Source organism: Simochromis diagramma, unplaced genomic scaffold, assembly GCF_900408965.1.
Source record: "Simochromis diagramma unplaced genomic scaffold, fSimDia1.1 OVJJ01000753.1, whole genome shotgun sequence".
Taxonomy (NCBI): domain Eukaryota; kingdom Metazoa; phylum Chordata; class Actinopteri; order Cichliformes; family Cichlidae; genus Simochromis; species Simochromis diagramma.
In genome coordinates, this window is record NW_024387523.1 from 22,082,134 (window position 1) to 22,103,921 (window position 21,788).

A 21,788-nucleotide genomic window follows, 5' to 3' on the forward strand; every position below is an offset into this window, starting at 1 on the left:
GTCCAGAATGTGCTGATCTTATAACTTTACATGACACATGATGAATGAAAAAGACGCTAAATGTATTTCGGAGATCATTGTCGTAGCACACCTCATGCTGTAACAGCACACCTGAGGAGAAAGTTGTGTGGAGCCTGGCGATATTTAAAAAAAAAAAAATGTTGTTTACTGTTTACAGTATAATCCAAATCATTGAATTTAGGTCTTCCGTGGCCACAGGTGTATAAAATCAAGCACCTAGACATGCACACGGCTTTGATTTGTGAAGGAATGGGTCCGTTTCAGGAGCTCAGTGAATACCAACATGGTACCGTTATAGGATGCCACCTGTGCAACCAGTCCAGTCGTGAAATTTTCTCACTACTAAATATTCCACGGTCAGCTTTTAGTGGTATTAAAACAAAGTGGAAGCGATTGGGAACGACAGTAGTTCAGCCTAAACTCAACAACTCATAAACCCCGTGAAAAGCCTTCCCAGAAGACTTGAAGCTCTTATAGCTGCAAATTGTGGGCAGTATGGATTAAGGGATACCACTCAAGTTCATGTGTTTGTAAAGGTAGACGAGCGAATACTTGTGGTAATATTTCTTTACATTTATTTAAATAAATAATAAATAATTTCCCCTAAGGATCAATAAAGTATTCTGATTCTGATTTATGTTACCTTATACATTTTATTGTTAAGGTGAGAGCAGCACACAATATCAACGAATCCTCATTATGTGATGTACCTGTAACACATGTGGGATCTACACATTCATAGACAAAACCTATTTTAAAAAATGACTCGCTTGGCGCACTCTGCTGGGATAAACCTGGCTTTAATAAGTAAGAAATGTTTTTGAAGCTGTCTTTCACTGACAAGTGTGGACAAATGCTGTACACAAAATTGAGTAAGATAAGAAAATTAAATGCCATTAAAATGTAATAAAAAAAAAATCAAATACAGAACACAATACAATCAGTAAGAGAATCAACAAAAAGCCTGATTAAACAAAAAAGATTTTAGCTACTTTTAAAGAGTCCACAGAGTCAGCTAAATAAATGTAATGGTAGAGGGACACTGTTACAAAGCCTTAGCGCCACAGACTGATAAGCTCTGCCCCCTTTACTCTTCATTTGTTTCAGATCTTTACACACACAAAGTAACTCTGAGACAGCAGCTGCTATCAAAATGCTAAATATAGGTGGCGCTAATGTGCATTGGAGTGGTTGGCAAAAAAAAAAAAAGGACACGAAGAAGAAGACCAACGCAGCCACAACAACGACGGCTAACCTTGCTATCGGTTAGCTAGCTTAAGTTAGTATCACACAAAATATGTCACGCTCAGTGTGAACAAGGGAGGAAACAATAAAGCTGCAAACTCAGATAACGTGACGGACATAGGTACGTCCACGCGTTACATTCACTGCTTGTGAAAACATTTGAAAAACGGTATCCTGTTACAATGCCATACCAGCTACAAATGGGAACGTTAGCGTGCTGCTAAGGCAGCTAACATAACCGGCTTTTCCCATACATTTGCTATTCGAAGCTAGCTAAACTGAAGCTGAGCCTAACAACACGAGTGGATATCGCTGGTTAAGTTAAACCAGTTATCAGAATAAATGCTAATAACTGAAAAACACAGACAAAATGTAGCGCTGTTTTCTGGTATGTCATCAGCTAGCTAGCATTTGATCATTATGAAGCCTATTTAAGCGTACACTGACGTAATCTATAAAACGGCGCTCGGACTGTCTGTGCAGTTTTTGTGGGTAATTTTGTTTAACGTAGATACACACATACCTGTGTACCGATCGTTTTAGTGGTGAAGTGATGTCAGAGGTCTTGACGTGAGTGTTTTCACCTGTTAGATGCTGAGGGCAGCCTGCCACCATGTATGCCGTGTACAGACAAGCCCACACACCGACCTCAGTGGAGTTTTCTGTCTACTGCAATTTTATATCCAGTAAGGAGAAGAACCTGGTCGTAGCTGGAACGTCTCAACTGTTTGTTTACAGGATCATTCATGATGTGGAGGTAACTTTAACTCTAAGATTCCCCTTTTTCTTTGTGCCTTTTTTTTTAACACAAGCATGAAAGGGCTTTTTGACGTATGCCACATTTGTGTTATTTCAGAGTACTTCAAAGGCTGACAAGTCATCTGGTATGTCAAAGAAAGCATCTCATTCAAATACAATTTTGCTGTTGGTAAAAAAATGTTTGTTGTTTTGCTGAGTCTCAGCTTTTCTTGCGCAGATTCCAAATCTCGTAAAGAGAAGCTGGAACAGGTGGCTTCCTTTTCTCTCTTTGGGAACATCATGTCTATGGCTAGTGTACAACTTGTTGGAGCCAGCAGAGATGCACTCCTTTTGAGTTTCAAAGATGCAAAGGTATTATAGAGCAAGCAGTGTGCTGCTTAAATAAACCATGCTGTTTACCCCTAGAATTGTTTCTCAGTGACCTTTGCCTGTGTTTTGTCTCTCACCAGCTGTCTGTGGTAGAGTATGATCCTGGGACACATGATCTTAAGACACTGTCTCTTCATTACTTTGAGGAGCCAGAGCTCAGAGTATGTAGCAACAAAAATAAACCTGAGTTTATGTTCATGTGTCAAAGTGACTCAACTGTGAATATAACTGTTCTTGTATTTTCAGGATGGCTTTGTACAGAATGTACATATTCCCATTGTCCGTGTAGATCCAGAGAATCGCTGTGCTGTAATGCTCGTTTATGGCACCAAACTCGTGGTGCTGCCATTCCGAAAGGACACGCTAACGGATGAACAAGAGAGCGGCGTTGGAGAAGGGTAAGCTATACATCCAATTATTAAAGTTGATTTGTTGCGCTCAGTTCCAGCTCAGTTGTTTTGATTTTTTTTTTACTCTACTAGAGTAGCTTTGCGTGATGCAGTTCATAGAAAAAAAGGGACACCAGTATCTGAAATCATTAGATTATTTGCTAGGATCAATCAAAAGACAGAAATGAAACTTCTGAGAAGCATGTCCATTCATACACTCAGTGCATGGGCTTTATCACAAGTTACTGCACAACGGACCTACAGCCATGAACACTGTCAGGTCACATTGCACCCCAAATTGTCACAGACTGTAGAAATGTCACACTGGGCTTGACACACCTTGGATTCCATGCCTCTGCACTCTTCTTCATGACTCTAGAAGTTTGATTTCCAAATGAAAGGGAAATTTTACTTTCACCTGAGAAGAGGACAGTTGGACCAATGAGCAACAGTGCAGTTACTTACAACGTAACATGACTATAACTAACTACACATCAGGTGGACACAACCCACAGTTACTGTGATTAACTGTTCACGGCTGTCCATCCCTCCTTTGCATTTTAAGCTACTTTCTCGCACCTGTTAGCAAACATTATATCAATATCATAAATGAGTAAGATAAAAAACTGTTAAAAATAACCATAAAAATCACAACATCAATATAAGGAGTCACAATCAGCAGATTCCTGGAGAGAAATTGTACAAAGAAGTGGAAAAACTCGAGGGACAAATATTTTTGCCTCTGGAAAAAAAACTAACCATCACAAATAGTGAAGACTTTGTATTTATTTCTATCGTGACGGGCACTGTATGTAAAACACCTGGACACGACCACATGATAATTAACAGTTAATGCACCAGCATGCAACCAGAAATAAGGGCGGAGACATCAGCCTCTTATGTTACATAGTAGGCTCTTCAAACAGAAGAACAGTGCAGAACAGTGCTTTGATCCAGCACTCTGAGAACAGCCAGCCTTTTCAGCAATGACACTCCTTCTCTGGAGGGTTTGTGGTTTTGTGTGAACTAGTTTGGGATGCACTGTATTCATAGTATTTGAATTGTAATTTAAATGAAATGGTTTGAATAATTTGAGATGATGTATTTCAGATTTTGATGAGCTACAAGTCGTGATCTTGAAACTTATAACAGAAACGCTTGACTTTACACGAGAACAGAATATATGAAACTTGTTTTTGAATTCAATTACAAAACAAAATGAACTTGTTTTACATCATGAATTTGATGAATGAGTATATAAAACAGAATAATAGAGAAAAGGATGTTAGATCCTCATAAACGTCTCTCTACTTGATGTTACCTAAACATGCTTTTTCTTTTAATGTTACTGCAGTTTTCAAACGAACGCTGTCTGTTTATCTCTTCTCCAGACCTAAATCCAGCTTCTTGCCCAGCTACATCATTGACGTCCGTGAACTAGATGAGAAGCTCCTCAACATCATTGACATGAAGTTCCTCCACGGCTACTACGAGCCCACGTTGCTCATTCTTTTTGAGCCCAACCAGACATGGCCTGGGTTAGTGCGAACAGAATTCAGTTCTGTCAGGAGAAAGGAAAAAAAATACAAAAATGAGTCGCCTAATATATGCTTGGTGTTCTGCCCAAGTAAAGTATGGATCTGGAAACACTGCATTGGCAACTTGGTATTAATTTGAGTTTCTAAGCAGCCACTTTTATCAGAATTGTCACTTCTCCTATATGCTTTTTTTTTTCCCCAGGCGTGTGGCTGTCCGTCAGGACACTTGCAGCATTGTTGCAATCTCCCTCAACATCATGCAGAAGGTTCATCCTGTCATCTGGTCTCTCAGTAATCTGCCCTTTGATTGTACACAGGTCATGGCTGTCCCCAAACCCATCGGTGAGTTCTGAGGAAGCGTGTCAGTGCTCTGTTGGATATGAATTTGCATTAAGCGAGTGCTGATCACACTTGAAACGTTTGCAGGTGGTGTGGTGGTGTTTGCTGTGAATTCGCTGCTCTATCTGAACCAGAGCGTTCCTCCCTACGGAGTCTCGCTCAATTCTCAGACAAATGGGACCACAGCCTTTCCTCTGCGTAAGATTAATCATTTCAAACCCACACCTGTACGTGTATCTCTGGGTATGCTGTGATGCTCACCACTCTATACCATGTCTCGGTTGTGCAGGTGTACAAGATGAAGTGAAGCTCACGCTGGACTGTTGTCAGTCTGACTTTATTGCTTACGACAAGATGGTGATCTCGCTGAAAGGAGGGGAGATGTGAGTTATTGTAACACTACCAGCAGCATGCATGCAAATGTTGATGACATTAAATTATTTCTTACTGGCTGCTGCTGTTTTGCAGTTACGTGTTGACACTGATAACTGACGGCATGAGGAGCGTGCGCGCTTTCCACTTTGACAAAGCTGCTGCCAGCGTCCTGACGACCTGCGTAAGTCCTGCCTCTGACTGTGAGCAGTGATGATCTGGTGATACAGGAGCTCTGTTTCTTAAACAAATACTCGTTCTGTCGTGTTTCTGTGGACAGACACAGAGGACATGAGGGAGCAGGATTTGAGCAGGCAAACGTTGCTTTTTTTTATCCCTCTGCTCTAATTCAGAGGGTTATACCAACAGGAGAGAATCAAACCACTGTTAACCTTTAAACATACATCAGTGAAAAAGGTTTAGGCTGTCATAATTACTGAACTTGGGTCAATGGATACCAGATGAACACTGACATTTGCTGTCGTCCTGTTTAGATTCAATGCTTTCTTTTTCCACAGACTCTTTCAGGTTGTTAACATCTTTAAAAATACAAAATGCAGGTCTTGCAATAGGGTTGGGGTTCTCCCCGGGTACTCTGGCTTCCTCCCACAGTCCAAAGACATGCAGTTAATAGGGATAGGTTAATTGGAAACACTAAATTGCCCATAGGTGTGAATGCGGGAGTCAATGTGAGTGCGAATGGTTGTCTCCTGTCTATGTGTTAGCCCCACGACAGACTGGCGACCTGAAAAGCATAAGCTGAAGTGCATGGATGGATGTCTTGCAATACAACTGTGAAAACCCACAATAATAGTTAGGAATGGTTAGGTGTCATCCTGGCCATCCTACTTGTTAGCTTATGGAAATGGAAATATGATCATTTCTTGATCAAAGGCTTAGGAGTAATTACTTGTTTTTCCATCCATGTCAGGTCTTAAATTTGCTTTAATATGACACTTAAATTGATCTTAAAAGCTTCGCTTGTAACTGTGGACCCCCTGAATGATGCAGCCAGTTATACTGTCGCCTTACATTACTCTTCTTCCTTAGATGGTGACCATGGAGCCCGGATACCTTTTCCTGGGTTCCCGCCTCGGAAACTCGCTGCTCCTGAAGTACACAGAGAAACTGCAGGAGACGCCAGCGGAGGAAGGCAAAGAAAGGCAGGACAAAGAAAAAGACAAAGACAAACAAGTGAGCTGGTGCAAACTTAAATACAGCAATTCTTAGATTTGGTGCTAGTTTGAGCGTTGAATTTAGATATAGTATTTTCTAGTTTTTCTCACTGCGCTTGAAAGGTGATGTGTTTTATTTGACGTGTTGTCTCTTTTTTCTTTCTTTCTTTCTTTTAGGAGGAACCACCAAGCAAAAAGAAGCGAGTTGAATCCTCCACCAATTGGACCGGTACATTTCCTGTTTGACATGTGCACAATAGCAGCGTGTGTGAGAACTGCCAGTCTGTGTTATACTCGACTTCTTTGTTTTGTCAGATGAGGTGGATGAGATAGAAGTGTATGGAAGTGAGGCCCAGTCAGGCACTCAGCTGGCCACCTACTCCTTTGAGGTAAAAAGCTTAACTGCTAAGCTTAACTGTGGTGTAGATGTGCATAGAAGATGAGGAAGAGTCTTTTTCTGTCTTTCACAGGTGTGTGATAGCATACTGAACATTGGGCCTTGTGCAAATGCCTCCATGGGTGAACCTGCTTTCCTGTCTGAGGAGGTACAGACAGTTGAAACAGTCTTATATTAATGCTACAGTTAGCTGTTATGAATTGTCAGCTCAATTTTTTTTATTCCACTCACAGTTTCAGAGCAACCCTGAGCCTGACCTGGAAGTTGTAGTTTGCTCTGGCTTCGGCAAGAATGGTGCCCTGTCTGTGCTTCAGGTAAAACCTCCTTACTAGATCAGTCTCTCATTCATGATTTCTGGTACCGCACCGTCCTAAAACCTGTGGTCGCGAGGCCCGTCTGCCACAGGTCCAGTCACGGTGCTAAAGTCAAGTCTGGGTCTACCAGGGCTGCCTCAGAGATCGACGGAGTAGCCTGTAAACACCCCAGAAACAACAATCCTCAGCGCATAATTAAAACGCACACAGGGAAGCGTGTGTGAGTCACAACAGTAGAATCGTGTGTCTGTTTTTTCCCCCTTCTTTCATTTGTTAATTTGTTAAATTCTGTTCTCAGAGAAGCATCCGACCCCAAGTAGTCACTACGTTTGAGTTGCCAGGTTGTCACGACATGTGGACTGTGATCTCAAGTGACATCAAAGAAGACAAAACAGTAAAGTGTTATTTTGTTATTTCTCTAATAAACATTGGAAATAAGTGCTGGCAACACCTTTTAAACTCACATGCTTGTTACGCCTCTCACAGGCTGCAAAAAGCGACGAGTCAGAGGATGGGGCTGAGGCTGAGACGGGTGATGATGGTGAAGAGGGAGAAAAGGACAAAGAGGAGGTGGAAAAGGAGGAAGAGGAGAAGAAGACGGAACCTCCCATGGAGGATGATGCGAAGAAGCATGGCTTCCTCATTCTGAGCAGAGAAGATTCAACAATGGTAAAAACATGTTAATCGATTTTGTTGTGATTGAAGTCGTGGTAAAAGACTGTAACCGATATTCTGCTGCTTTTCTTTGACAAGAATGATTATTTAAAACATGGAACACAGACTGTATATAAAAGGTGGAAGTAGCTACAGTGATACCTCCCGTTAGTTTTGAACTCCTTTTGAAGCCTCAATGTTAGCGTTAGAAGCGGAAATCAAGCGCTTCAAATGAAATGATCATTTAACTTGTATGGGTGAATCACACAGATACCTGATAACTTTTTATTAGTAACAAACTAATAAAAAACTGGAGCACAAACTTATTGGACAGATCGTTCCGGACAACAAGGCAAATTACATGTTAGACAAATCTGTTCAAATGCTCCAAAAGGCACCACAAGTGGTAAATGGTAAATGGCCTGCATTTGTATGTCCCTAAGGACCCCAAAGCGCTTTACACTACATTCAGTCATTCACCCATTCACACACACATTCACACACACAAGCACACACATAGCGAAGAGGTCCAGTTCACTGACTCCAATGAAAGGATCTTAGCATTAAGTAGACATGTATATCTGTGTGTCATGCACAGTTCATGGATGCAGCTTGCTAACCAAGCTTGATAGTGTTAGTTGATAGCTTAGCACTTACCCCTCTAAGCCAAATAAACTGGCTTTTGGCTTTAAAATAAGAACAGCAGTAAACCAGAGCTTTCCAAAATATGGAAATCAAAACCGACGTGTTTCTCCTCATATACAGTCTGTGGTAGTGACTATTAGAGGGAATTCAAAGTTTGGCCTTATTTTTCAGCGCCTGAAGGTGCTGCTTGATCTTGTAGACTGTTTATTATTTCATCTCTGCTTTTGAAGTTGGATGTAAGCATCTTTGCGTTTTCCTGAAGATCCTTCAAACAGGTCAGGAGATCATGGAGCTGGATACCAGTGGTTTTGCGACTCAGGGACCCACTGTGTATGCTGGGAACATTGGGGACAACAAGTACATCATTCAGGTCTCTCCCATGGGCCTTCGTCTGCTGGAAGGAGGTACAATTAGTTGGTTTATTTATTTTGTAACTTTTGTCCTTAGCTTTGAATAATTGCAGCTGGAAGCTGTTAAACAAAAACCTCATTAAATAAAGTAAAACAAGTTGTTGTGTTTTAAAAGCGTTACTTTAGTGTGTGTGTTTGTTTTGGTTCATCATTTGAGTGATACCTTTAACAATTTTTTTTTTTTTTTACTTTTTCTGTCAGTGAGACAGCTCCACTTCATCCCCGTGGACCTGGGTTCTCCCATAGTGCATTGCTCTGTGGCTGACCCATATGTGGTTATCATGACTGCTGAGGGAGTGGTCACCATGTTTGTGCTGAAGTCTGACTCGTACATGGGGAAGATGCACCGACTGGCACTGCAGAAACCACAGATTCCCAGCGTGAGTGACCGGTGTTCACAAAAACAAACACACCCCCTGCTGGCCACAGTGAAGCTCACCCAGCAGAGTTGGCCGACTCAGTTTCACTTCTTTAATATTGGCAGCGTTCATGACGGTCTTTCTCTTATGGAAACTGGATTTGCAAAATGCTCTTATATGGTTCTCAGCAGTATTAACCTTGGTTAAACTGGTTTCTGATTTAACAGCAATCTCGTGTCATCACACTGTGCGCCTACCGAGACGTGAGCGGAATGTTTACAACAGAAAACAAAGTGAGCTGCTCCATCAAAGAGGACACCATCAGGAGTCAGTCTGAAGCAGAGACCATCATCCATGACATGAGGTAAGAGTTCAGTTCGCCTCCTCACTGACGCCTTCAGCCAGTCTTCACACTGCTGACTGTTATTAAATGCGTGTGCAGCAACACAGTGGATGACGAGGAGGAAATGCTGTACGGAGACTCGAATGCGAGTGCAACGCCTGCCAAGGAAGATATGAACCGCAGCTTTGTGGCACCGACAACGTCTGGGAGCGAGGCGACCTCGAGCAAAGCAGAGCCAACCCATTGGTGCATGATCATCAGGGAGAATGGAGTGATGGAGGTATGGTGATAGTTGTTTACTGGAATCTACTGAATGCTGATTCACCATTTATTCTATTTACAATGGAAAAAAAACATGTACGATGCTTTTAGAACTTTCACAAGAGAGATGTAATTTAAAGTCACATTTAAAAGCGTGTATTTCTTTTTGATGTTTTTTTTTTTTTTTTTAAGTAATGATCAATGCACTGGGTAAAACGTCTGCACTCAGCTGGGGAGGGTTCATTTTCTCTGAAGTGGGATTGTATCAGGTCCTTGTGGACAGTCCGTGCGTTCCCTACAGTACCGACCTGCACACAAACTAAAGCCATTTTCTGCTGTGGACACAATCAGCAGCACACTGATTGTAAACACCTAAAAGAATCAATAAGGTTTCAAGTGTTTGCTATCTTAGAACATTTTCACCACTTCTGCTGGCATCAGAAAGCTCTTTCAGACAATGAAGTGAAGCCGTCACACTCCACTAGAAACTTCATTTACTGCGACCTCTGTCAGTTTGTGTTATTTTGTGACTGCAGTTGTTTAGTGTACATTCAAACTAATAAAACTGCACAGTCACACAGACTAGACTGAATATTTTTCACTTTTTTTTTTCTCAAAGACGTCTGGACGCTTTGAAGAAGATAAGTTCTTATTTACAGTGTTTCCTCATATTACAAACAGAGGGAGAGTGGGAGAGCTTCAAACACTGGCAAGACTTTTCTGAGGGAACTCTTAACAGTATGAACACTTTGGAAAAAGGTAGAAAACTCCATGTCACTAAGCCCTAATTGGCGCTAAAGGAGAATATCAAACCACCTCAGGTTTTAGCTATTTATTTTAGCTCATTAGTTTAACCACAATCTCATCACACTCTGTCACATGGATCAAGAAATGTTTGATTGAGGAATCTGAGTTCAGTCTTCATCTAAACCAGTGAATAATCAGCTTCGGGGCAGCCTTTTAAAGCCCCCCTCCACAGTTGGTTCTGATTGTTTACATAACTTGCTCTTTCTGTCGGTTTTCTTGAGGTGAGAGGTAATTGGACTAATGGCTGCATCTTCCTTTGTCAGTGATTTTTATGCAGTTAAAAGACTCTTGGCCTCAGCTAAGCTGTTATTGGTAATATGAGTGTTTGATCTTTCAGTATGTTGAAATTGTGTACTGCACACTGTTAAATCAGACATAATTAGCAATTTCCAAATTAGTTTGGTTAAAGTGATCTGTGTTATTCTACTCCCAAGCAAACATTGTTTTCCTGGGAAAAAGGATTTATCAGGTGCTGTTGGAGGGGAAGAAATAAGCTAGCAAGCTGCTTAAAAAATCAAAAGCTAAAAAGCAGGGAGGTTTTAGAGGGTTTGAAGTTGACATGATGCTCTGCAGCTTCTAGGTATTGCTGGCTACTTTAGAAACTATAGCAACAGTAATGTATTTCATACGTTTTATGCAGCGAAGCACGAAGGTATATTGTTTTCAGTGAAAGTACATTTCACTTTAGTTTAGTAGTTGTGACACTTGATGGACAAAAAGCAGCCAGCACTGTGTCTGAGATGCTACTTTCACAACAAAGTAAACAATGTTTTTGGAAAGTTTCAGTTGTTTCCAAAGAGCTGTGACTCTGAGCTGATGGAGACTCATTTCCGATGCATGATATAATTCTGAGGTGTTGTAGTGCACAGCTTGATTTTATTTTAAATTAGCTTAAAGGTGTGCTACACTTTGTAATCTTAACACAGTTGTACAACTCTAGCATGACTTTGAAGAAACACACAAGAGACTTATTATTTAATCACTTAACACAGCGGTCCCCGACCTTTTTGCGCCACGGACCGGTTTATGCCTGACAATATTTTCACGGACCGGCCTTTAAGGTGTCACGAATAAATACAACAAAATAAAACTAGTACCGGTACAGAAAAAAAGAAGATTTATTCATAACACACGTGAAAAGGCTCAGGAAAGCCGAGTTAACGATAAAAACGATAACAAAATAACGCGGAAAACCGATAAAAACCCTGAAAACCATACATTTCAGACCTGAGCCTCAACTCTTGTGGCCTGGTACCAAACGACTCACGGACCGGTACCGGTCCGAGGCCCGGGGGTTGGGGACCGCTGACTTAACAGATTGATCTGTGGTTCACAGCCAGTTTTTTCCTGGATGTTGACTTGCAGTTTGTTACAGTTTGTGTGAACATACAATAAAACTGAACTTGAAAATAACACATGATCAGTATGTACAGTAAAGAATCAGAAGAACACTCATTTTGACTGCTGGTTATTTGAACAGATTTATCAGCTGCCAGACTGGCGCTTGGTGTTCCTGGTGAAGAACTTCCCAGTGGGCCAAAGGGTGCTGGTGGACAGTTCCTCTGGCCAATCGGCAACACAGGGGGAGGGTAAAAAAGAAGAAGTCACCCGTCAAGGAGAGATTCCATTAGTCAAAGAAGTGGCTTTGGTTTCACTTGGCAACAATCACAGTAAACCATATTTGCTGGTGAGTTTTTACAGTTTTCAGTGCTAAGGTCAGATGTTGTGTTGGAAAACTCTTCTCCACCTCCCAACACTCTACAGTCACTTCTGCTGTGTCATATTAATCATTCACCAGATGTAACAAACCATAGTAAAAAAAAAAATCTACATTTTCATTGTTTTCTAGGTCCACGTTGAACAAGAGCTTCTGATCTATGAAGCGTTCCAGTATGATCAACAACAGCCACAAAACAACCTGAAAGTCCGCTTCAAAAAAGTGTGTGCACTGATAAAATTAAATCAAGTCAGCTTAGGTGACGCCTCATTAACCGTGTCACCGGACTCTCCACAGGTACCCCACAACATTAACTTCAGGGAAAAGAAATCCAAGCTCAAGAAAGATAAGAAAGCAGAGAGCAGTGCCAACGAGGAAAATTCTGGCGTGAAAGGTCGGATTGCCAGGTTCAGATACTTTGAGGACATCTCTGGATACTCAGGAGTAAGAATGCCTTTGTTAAGAACTAATTATAGACCTTTGTTATTCAAGAAACAGCCCTGCAACCAGGAGTCTTTTTGTGTCTTTGCTATCCCAGGTATTTATCTGCGGCCCGTCTCCTCACTGGATGTTGGTCACGTCTCGTGGAGCGTTGAGGCTTCACCCAATGACCATTGATGGCTCCATTGAGTCTTTCTCCCCCTTCCATAATATCAACTGCCCCAAAGGTTTTCTGTACTTTAACAAACAGGTACAAGAACTGTTTGTTTTATTTTATTGTTATACTTTACTAGACTGCACTGAGCTGGTTTTTATTATTAAATTGGTAGACAAATTACGACGTGCAGACATTTTTGTCCTCAGAGCTTCATGAATATAAACGTGGAGGTCCTGAAGAGTTTAGAAATTCAGTGTTTTTTTGCACACGTTAAGAAAAGAGACCACAGAGGAAGGAGCGTAATTATTCTGGAACAGCACCAGGTTTAATTGTCTCAGCTGAGAAAGTGTTTGAAGATCACTAAAGCAAGCCAGAAGTGACATTACAGGAAGTAAACAAACCAAATCAGATCCTTGAGGCTTTTCTGTGTGTGTGCTCTCTCACAGGGCGAGCTAAGGATCAGCGTTTTGCCCACGTATCTGTCCTACGACGCCCCGTGGCCAGTCAGAAAAATCCCTCTGAGGTGCACCGTCCACTATGTCTCCTACCACGTGGAATCCAAGGCAAGGCTCTTCTCGCTAAGCCCTCACAGCACCAAAGGCGCCGAAGCCTCGACACACATTTGAGGCGAAACACATCCCCCGGACTCAAACACATCCACTCAGATAACACGATGCAAAATAAAAGCATATTGATCGAGGAGATGAAAGGCTTCTGGCCTTGAAGTTTTTCTTGCTGGAAAAGAAAAAAAATCAATGCAGGGTGACTTTGAAGGGATTAAGTCTTTGATGTGAACCTTTTTTTAGTGGGATTTTGTATTTTTTCCTTTCAGGTGTATGCTGTGTGCACCAGTGTGAAAGAACCATGTACACGCATTCCGAGGATGACAGGAGAGGAGAAGGAATACGAAGTCATAGAACGAGGTCAGTGTTTCGGAGACCGTCTCTAAAGCACCTTCTGTTGTTTAAATGTGCTGTAGAAATAAAACAGACTTGACAGTCAACACAAAAAGATTATTATATAGAGATTTAATAAATAATATTAATAATTGTTTATTTAGCACAGTTCAACTCAGAGGATAGAAACAAAGTATCGATGCTATTGGACTGGTAGCTATCCAGTCCCAGCACCTGCGTTGGTATTGATATTATCAATGTATGAAAGTAGTGATCAGCCTTTCCAGCAAACATGTTATTCACTGATCACTTGACAGCCTTTATTCAAAGAATATAGATTCAGTACATACAGAATATTTGACCTTAGATTAGATTAATTGCTGTTTAAATACAGGGAGGTTTTATTTATCGGTTACTTCAGGGGATCATTTAGAAGTATTTGACAAACTACTTTTAGTTGGCTATTTGAGCTTTTTAAAACATGAATTTAATCAGTCATGTTAAACTCAACTATTTTCAGATACTTTTAGCTGTTTTTGCTTTTTTAACTTGGAAACTACATTAAGCTGGAATTGCTCTGTTATTCACAGCTGTGTCTTTCAGTTATTTCTAAATTACGTTTTGTTATTCAGTCAGCCATTTACAATATATTTCCTGAATATGGTGGTTTTGTTTGTATTTAAAGTGTCACCTTGATGCCAGTTTAACTGTCTATTCATTGTTTTTGGTGATTTGTGTGCTTTTAGCTAGTTTTCAGTCATATTTTTGCATAGTTACAGACAAATATGTCATCTTAAGCTACCGGGCTTTTGACTTGTGGTGAATGCATGACATTGAGCTCTCCTCCGTAGCTGCTAGCGCAATCGTTTTTGTGTCACTGCTTTTATTGAAGATCAGTGTAAATCTGATCTGTCTTTGGCTGATTCGTTTCCATGTGAATAGAGAGCATTGACGTTTCTCCTCTTGCCCCCTGCAGATGAACGCTACATTCATCCGCAGCAGGAGAAGTTCTCAATCCAGCTCATCTCTCCAGTGAGCTGGGAGGCCATTCCCAACACACGGTAAAAGCTTTTTATTGCACTACTTTAAAGAGCCATAGTGCAGTTTGTGAAATCAATAGAAATGCTTTGTTTTAATAGATACTGGGCAGCCATAGAGAAAGTGGTCCAGCCCAGATTGTGCCAGTTTTTTCTCATTTTCCCTGCCCTGAGCTGTTCCACTGGAGACTGTGGGAGAAGTGTGGGCTTTAATTGAAAGTCTTGGGCCATTTATCCAAGTTGTTGTAGACTATAAATTTAGTCTCACGTGGCTGCTTACCTTCATCAGTTGAAAATATTGAGTGGTTTATCCAAGTCCCTGTTCATTAACTACTCTGCATTATTATTAGCGCTCCTCTGAGTGCTTCTCTGTGAGCAGCTGAACGATGCATTATGTAAGCCGGGCCCAGTCTTCTTAAGCAGCATATTTTGGGGCACTGAGCTTTTGTATTCCTGTGTTTGATGTTGAAGTGCATTTCCATTCAGGATCATTTGATCTGTTATTGTGAAGCAGGGACAGCTGAGGCTTTCTGCCAGTTTAAAGTCTTCAGATTAGGAAACATTTTTAGTTGAACGAACTGTTTTAGATGCACTCAGAAAGTATCTTCAAATGCTGTGTCTAAAGAGCAGCTGCTTTACTGCAAGTTACTGTAATGTAACTTTTTTGAGCGCTTTGATCACACTTCACTTGCATAAGAGCGTGACCTCTTCAAAGGACGATGGAGAACTTAGTTACAGGCAGATAACTCAGACTAGTGAGCTAGTGTTTCCCTGGTTTAAGCCCGGGAGAACAGTTTTAGTATTTTAGTTTCATGCTGCTGCTTTAGGTCTGCTTTCTTTCGCTTTGCTCAAATCGCCCACTTTAAAAAGTTCACCTTCCTTTTCCCCAAGTCATTATCAAAAAAAAAGTTCAGGTTTGACTTTTAGTGAACTAAAGGTCCGCTTGATGGTGCAATATAGTATGTTTATTTTCTCTTCAGAATTTATATTGATTCAACATTCCGCTCATGCTTTTCCCCTGGGCCTCCATGCCCCACCAATGTGACCCACCTCACAGTTTGAGATCCCCTGCTCTTTGTATCCCTCTCTGTATATGATTTATACAATAAAAATCAATCACCCGTAGTGCACACTTGGGTTTTTTCCCCCACTCAAAGCCCCCCCAGCGTTGCTTTGATCGTCACAAAATCACCCAGAGAAAAAAGTCGTCTCACACTGGCTGCTCGACCATATGTACCTGATTGATGATTTCCTGCTGAGCTGGCAGTCTTTCTAGCACCTTCTCCATATTGACATATAATCTATACAGCCATATAAATCCCAGTAATCTATGACCGGACGATGCTGTATCATAGATAGATGGTTGCTAACAGGAGTGAATGATTGTGATGTCTGTCTCCATAAAGGATTGACCTGGAGGAGTGGGAACACGTCACGTGCATGAAGACGGTGGCACTGAGGAGTCAGGAGACTGTGTCTGGACTGAAGGGTTACATCGCAGCAGGAACGTGTCTGATGCAGGGGGAGGAGGTCACCTGCAGGGGCCGGGTGAGCTGGAAATGAAACATTATTTAGTCTCTTCCTCCCACATGTCACCTCGTAACAAAACTGCTTTGTTAACTTCCATTAAATTCGTTTTTTGTTTTTCAATTTTGTCTCACCTTCAGATTCTGATCCTGGATGTGATTGAAGTGGTGCCGGAGCCCGGCCAGCCCCTCACCAAGAACAAGTTTAAAGTGCTCTATGAGAAGGAGCAGAAGGGACCGGTGACTGCTCTGTGTCACTGTAACGGATACCTGGTGTCAGCCATCGGCCAGAAGGTCTGAAAAACACTCATGACGTGGCTGCATATAGCGACACCAGTGCTCCGTCACACTGGGTCTGGTTATTGAACAGTACTCAAACATTTACCTGGTCGGAGGAGTCCTAGCCTGCTTTCTAATCCAGCCTCTACACACCATCCCACTCAGTGAAAAGAGTCACACTGTAGGGTCTTTAATGGATCAGTTGTCCACCATTAAAATTTAGTACTTGTAAAAGTTTGTTATTGCTGTATATTAGGGATGCACCGATACCACTTTTTTGGAAACAAGTACGAGTACTTGCATTTCAGTACTCGCCAATACCGATACCGAGTACTTAATAAAAACATGATTTAAATTTACAGGTAACAGCTTTAGTCCTATAATTTAACAAAAAAAAACAACAAGGGACTGGTTTGGAATTAAGAACATTTATTTAAAATGAAAAGCATGTTGCATGCAACATATTACAGAATAAATAATTATGAAAAAAAAAATTTAAACAGTGACAGTGCAACTCAAGTATTTTTTTCAGTTTGTTGTAAACTCTGCCGCTTTGGACAACACAAGGGGCATTAATAAACATCTTTGCTATTTAGTGCACAATATTTGAATAAACTAACAACATCCACCAAAATAGAACTGTGGCAGTCAGTGCAACTGAGGTAGGTATTAACATCAAGTCTAAGATGACTCACTTAAAGGAGAGAAAAAGTGAGTGGCAGGTTTTTTTTTAAGAAAAGTAGCTTTTCTGCATTATCAGCACTCAGACTGTTTCTGTTTTCATCTATAATGTGTGACACTGAGCTAAAAAGCCTTTCACTTTCCACGCTGCTACATGGGGCTGAGAGGTATTTACTCGTCTGTTTCTCTGTTTAGAAGTCTCACAAGCACAGTCACAGCTGGGATGACATCAGAGGCTAGTGCGTCGTAGCTGCTCACTTTTTTAGTTAGTTCCTCAAAGGGGGAGAGGATGGCAACAGTCGTCTCCATAAGAGCCCATTGGTGAGCGGTGAGATAGTCAGGGAGTTCATGCTTGGACACCCCCAGCACTCGCTTTTGCTCCATGAGGGACTGGAGCATGTAATACGTGCTGTTTCTTTTCGCGTCTTCGTTCACTTTGAAATAGTTCCACACGGCTGACTTGTCTCGCCCGCCCTTCTCTCAGCTCTGAGCTGCAGCCGGGGCCTGGGGGCGGGCACTCGGGGCCTGGGGGCGGGCACTCGGCGCCTGTGATTAACCCCTTACATGCCGCTCAAACATAGACAGGTCTCAGACCGTGGTATCGGTCCCCGGTATCGGGGGACTTTTAACGAGTACGAGTACTTTAGAAAATGTGGTATCGAGGCCGATACAGGTATCGGTGCATCCCTACTGTATATTTTAGAAAATGTTGCATAAGCAGTCAGATTTCACTATCTGACTGATTGTGCCCGGTCGCCTCTCATCTGAACTCACTTATTATTAAGCCACTGAATTTTTTGTCAGGATGCTCGCTGGAGTTTAAATGACCTTTAATGTTTCATTTTTGAAATTCTGCGATAATCACCCAAAGAGGTGAGTCGCCCGCAAAAACAAATGGTATAACTTCCTCTTTCAGATCTTCCTGTGGGTCCTGAAGGACAATGATCTGACGGGTATGGCCTTCATCGACACGCAGCTCTACATCCACCAGATGTTCAGCATCAAGAATTTCATCCTGGCTGCTGACTTGATGAAGAGCATCTCGCTACTGCGCTACCAGGAGGAGAGCAAGACGCTGTCTCTTGTCAGCAGGGTGAGGAGGAAACGCCACGACTCAATGGGTGGAGCCTGTCCCAGACTCAAACGTCTGTCATTTCAAGTATTCCCAAATGAAGTCAGGGTTGTAAACAGTCAGGAAAGATGAGCTGTATGAGAGTGTAAATCAGGATTAAGTAACCGTGGCTACAGCACACAGTGGAGGGTGTACTGATGAAGATCTGTGAGTGATTACTTTTTTTTTTTTTTTTTTTTTTTTTTTTTTTTTAAATGACATCAGAAACAGCAGTATGCGACATTACGTGATGGCAGAGCTTCAGTTCATCCTTTGTCATTTTTTTCTTTTTTTTTTTTTTTTTTTAATAAATAGGACAGGGGGAATGAATGAGAGAAAGAGAGGGAGGGAAAGAGAGAAAACCAAAGGGGAGAAGAGACGGTGAGAAGGGGGGGGAAGAGAGAGAAAAAAAAAAAAAAAAAAAAAAAAAAAACAAACTCCTGGGTCACCTGTATGGAGAAAGAAAAAACAAACAAAAAACAAACAAACAGAGGAGACAGCAAACAACAAAGAGCAACATAATAATAAAGAAAACAAAGCACCATCACAATAAACTAGCTAGTCATAGATATCAATAGTTACTAAATAATAAACGATATTGTGCAGCACGCAAGATAGACAGCGCACAATGTGCTTTGAGGCAGCAGCCAAGAAAGCTGTAGTCCGCGTCTGTGAATACCCGTGTGTACACCTGTGTGCATACCTGTGTGGATCAGCATGCTTGCATTCCAAAGGTTTCTCCATGTAACGATCTGCTAGGGAGTGTGGGGAGCCACAGCCCCGTCCTCCAGGGCATGAAGCAGGTATGGAGGAGATCAAGACTCCAGACATCCAGAGGCCCCCAGAACACAAGAGACCAAGGAAGACCAACAGAGGGGCAGCCGCGCCACTGTCCCAGTAAGAGCTGAGGAGAGTCCCAGATGAGGGCTCACTCAGCAGCCGCGGAGCAGAAGCCAGGGGGAGTTGCAGTGACGCGCCCGTGAGCTCCGCCGGCAGCCAGCTGTGCCTGAGTGACCGAGCCCCAGGCCGAGAGGCCGGGGCCACCCCACCTCCGGAGTGGCCCGAGCGAGCCCCAGGCTCCAGGCCCCGATAAGCGGCCGCCAAGGAGTGAGCCGGTGTGTACCCAGACGCCCACCCCCAGACACAAAGAACCACCAACGCACCGACACCTGAGGGAGTCCGCCACTGGCAGGGGAAGTGGTGGTGGGTGGAGATAGGCCTCCAAACCTTGGAGGGCCTGAGATGTCCCCAGAGAGGTGGCGTCTGATACCCAACCTGACATATAGACACAGACATACAGGCACACACAGACACAAACATCCATTCCCACCCTCATGCTCTCATAGGCACTTACTCCACACTCAACCAACATGGAGACAGACATAAAGAGACGCTGTACACACAATCACACTCCCCAAGCGTACTCTACAAACCGGGTCTAGGTACCCTTGCCCCTGGAGGGGGGAATTGCACCCAGACCCAGGTGGTGTTACCCTTTTCCCTGCGGTGGGGAGAGGCAGACCACCCCGACTCCGCAGCAGCAGGGAGGCCCCACACCCCAGACCGCAGTCGGACGGCCAACTCCTCCTCCTAGCCCCCCCGCTCCAGCAGGCCGCAGAGAATGGGGGTGGGAGAAGACTCCAAACCTCCCTCCACCCGCTCATTTGAGTGATTACTGATGTCTTTGAGCCAGGTTCATCTTGACGAGAGCAGCTCTGGCAGCAGGGGATGATTCAGGGGCCTGTAGCCTTCTCTGTTGGGTTTTAACTCTTTTCTTATTGCTTTGGCAACAGGATGCAAAGCCTTTAGAAGTCTACAGCATCGAATTCATGGTGGATAACAACCAGCTTGGATTCTTGGGTAACGTCTGGAATAATCTTTATTTTACAAAAACAATCAACAACAACAAAGAAACTTTAATGATCAAATCGTTTTCTCACAAAGCTTTTCTGTTCTCTTGCTTCCAGTGTCGGATCGAGACAAGAACCTCTATGTTTACATGTATTTGCCTGAAGGTATGTGCTGTAGATGTTTTGTAACTTAATTTAAAATTACACAGTCCTTGTTAAGTGCTCTGTGTGTGTGTGTGTGTTGCAGCTAAAGAGAGCTTTGGAGGAATGCGCCTGCTGAGGCGAGCGGACTTCAACGCCGGAGCTAACATCAACACTTTTTGGCGGATGCCGTGCAGAGGGGCGCTGGATGCTAGCAGCAAAAAGGCTCTAACCTGGGACAACAAGCACATCACGTGGTTCGGTGGGTAGCACAAGGCTTTACCGGGAGAATCAAAACTCATACCAACAAATATTCCTTTTACTAACTGAACTAAGCTGATGTTACCGAATCACATTCAGTCACAACATTGCAAATGTGCTGTGAACCAAAGATATTCAATTTAATTCATATCAATTTTATTTATATAGCGCCAAATCACAACAACAGTCGCCTCAAGGTGCTTTACATTGTACAGTAGATCGTACAATAATAGATAGAGGAAAAACCCAACATTCATATGACCCCCTATGAGCAAGCACTTTGGCGACAGTGGGAAGGAAAAACTCCCTTTTAACAGGAAGAAACCTCCGGCAGAACCCTCCGGCAGAACCAGGCTCAGGGAGGGGCGGGGCCATCTGCTGCGACCGGTTGGGGTGAGAGGATATGACAGTAAATTAAAACACGAAATTTGATGTAACTGAAAACAAACTGTCAACGATGTATTTTAAAACTAAAAGTTCTTGTTAAAAATGAGTTTTTCCCTCCCACTGTCACCAAAGCACTTGCTCAGAGTCTTTACGTTACAATATAAAGTGAGGCGATTGTTGTTACTGATTTATGCTGATTTTATTTTGTGAACTTATCACAATCGCCAAATCACAACCAGTATGAATCACATGGTAATGAGAAGCTTCAGTTCCCTATATGAACTAATCATGTTCCCACAGCAACCCTGGATGGAGGCATCGGCCTGCTCCTCCCCATGCAGGAGAAGACTTACCGCCGTCTGCTGATGTTGCAAAATGCGCTCACCACCATGCTGCCTCATCACGCGGGTCTGAACCCAAAAGCCTTCAGGTTAGCAGCACTGCAGCTTTCTGACATGAATTATGAAACCTTACAGTTCAGGATGCTGATGTGAGTGACGTGTTTGTCTATGGTATCCAGAATGCTGCACAGCGACAGGCGGAGCCTTCAGAATCCTGTGAAGAACATCCTGGATGGAGAGCTCCTCAACAAGTACCTGTACCTCAGCACGATGGAGCGCAGCGAGCTGGCCAAGAAGATCGGGACGACTCAGGACATCGTGAGTGCACAGAACAGCAGACCGGAGCTTCCCGTTAGCTCAGCTCTTCGCTCATTTAATTTCCTTCTCCCTGCAGATCCTGGATGACCTTCTGGAGATCGACAGAGTAACGGCTCATTTCTGAACGCCACATTCCTGCTTCTTCTTCACTGAGTTGTTTTATAGTGAACAGAAGACTTTTTGTTATGGAAACTTTGATTTGTTTTCTTAGAATATTTTGTATAAAAGAGGGAAAAAAACAAACCAAG

At 42.6% G+C, this 21,788-nt stretch overlaps 1 protein-coding gene across 1 annotated transcript; it reads left to right on the top strand.

Moving 5' to 3' along the window:
* The first annotated feature begins 1,222 nt into the window (after window positions 1-1,222).
* Window positions 1,223-21,783, top strand: cpsf1 (cleavage and polyadenylation specific factor 1). Its single transcript, XM_040021012.1, has 38 exons — window positions 1,223-1,387; window positions 1,858-2,023; window positions 2,123-2,150; window positions 2,243-2,376; window positions 2,475-2,555; window positions 2,641-2,792; window positions 4,175-4,321; window positions 4,524-4,663; window positions 4,748-4,858; window positions 4,950-5,043; window positions 5,129-5,216; window positions 6,083-6,226; window positions 6,385-6,436; window positions 6,523-6,596; window positions 6,678-6,752; window positions 6,838-6,918; window positions 7,217-7,312; window positions 7,405-7,587; window positions 8,480-8,621; window positions 8,829-9,007; window positions 9,214-9,350; window positions 9,429-9,609; window positions 11,878-12,084; window positions 12,247-12,336; window positions 12,412-12,558; window positions 12,653-12,805; window positions 13,159-13,275; window positions 13,545-13,635; window positions 14,585-14,669; window positions 16,052-16,193; window positions 16,313-16,465; window positions 18,048-18,224; window positions 20,036-20,102; window positions 20,210-20,257; window positions 20,340-20,495; window positions 21,182-21,311; window positions 21,402-21,540; window positions 21,617-21,783. The coding sequence occupies exons 2-38, from the start codon at window positions 1,880-1,882 to the stop codon at window positions 21,662-21,664; spliced, it is 4,413 nt and encodes a 1,470-aa protein (XP_039876946.1). The 5' UTR covers window positions 1,223-1,387; window positions 1,858-1,879; the 3' UTR covers window positions 21,665-21,783.
* The last annotated feature ends 5 nt before the right edge of the window (window positions 21,784-21,788 follow it).

Coding starts and splice junctions, on each gene's coding strand:
- cpsf1 (XM_040021012.1), top strand. CDS start 1,880: ATGTATGCCGTGTACAGACAAGCCCACACACCGACCTCAGTGGAGTTT. Junction 12,806..13,158: donor TTCTGTACTTTAACAAACAG/GTACAAGAACTG, acceptor GCTCTCTCACAG/GGCGAGCTAAGGATCAGCGT. Junction 18,225..20,035: donor CGCTGTCTCTTGTCAGCAGG/GTGAGGAGGAAA, acceptor CTTTGGCAACAG/GATGCAAAGCCTTTAGAAGT.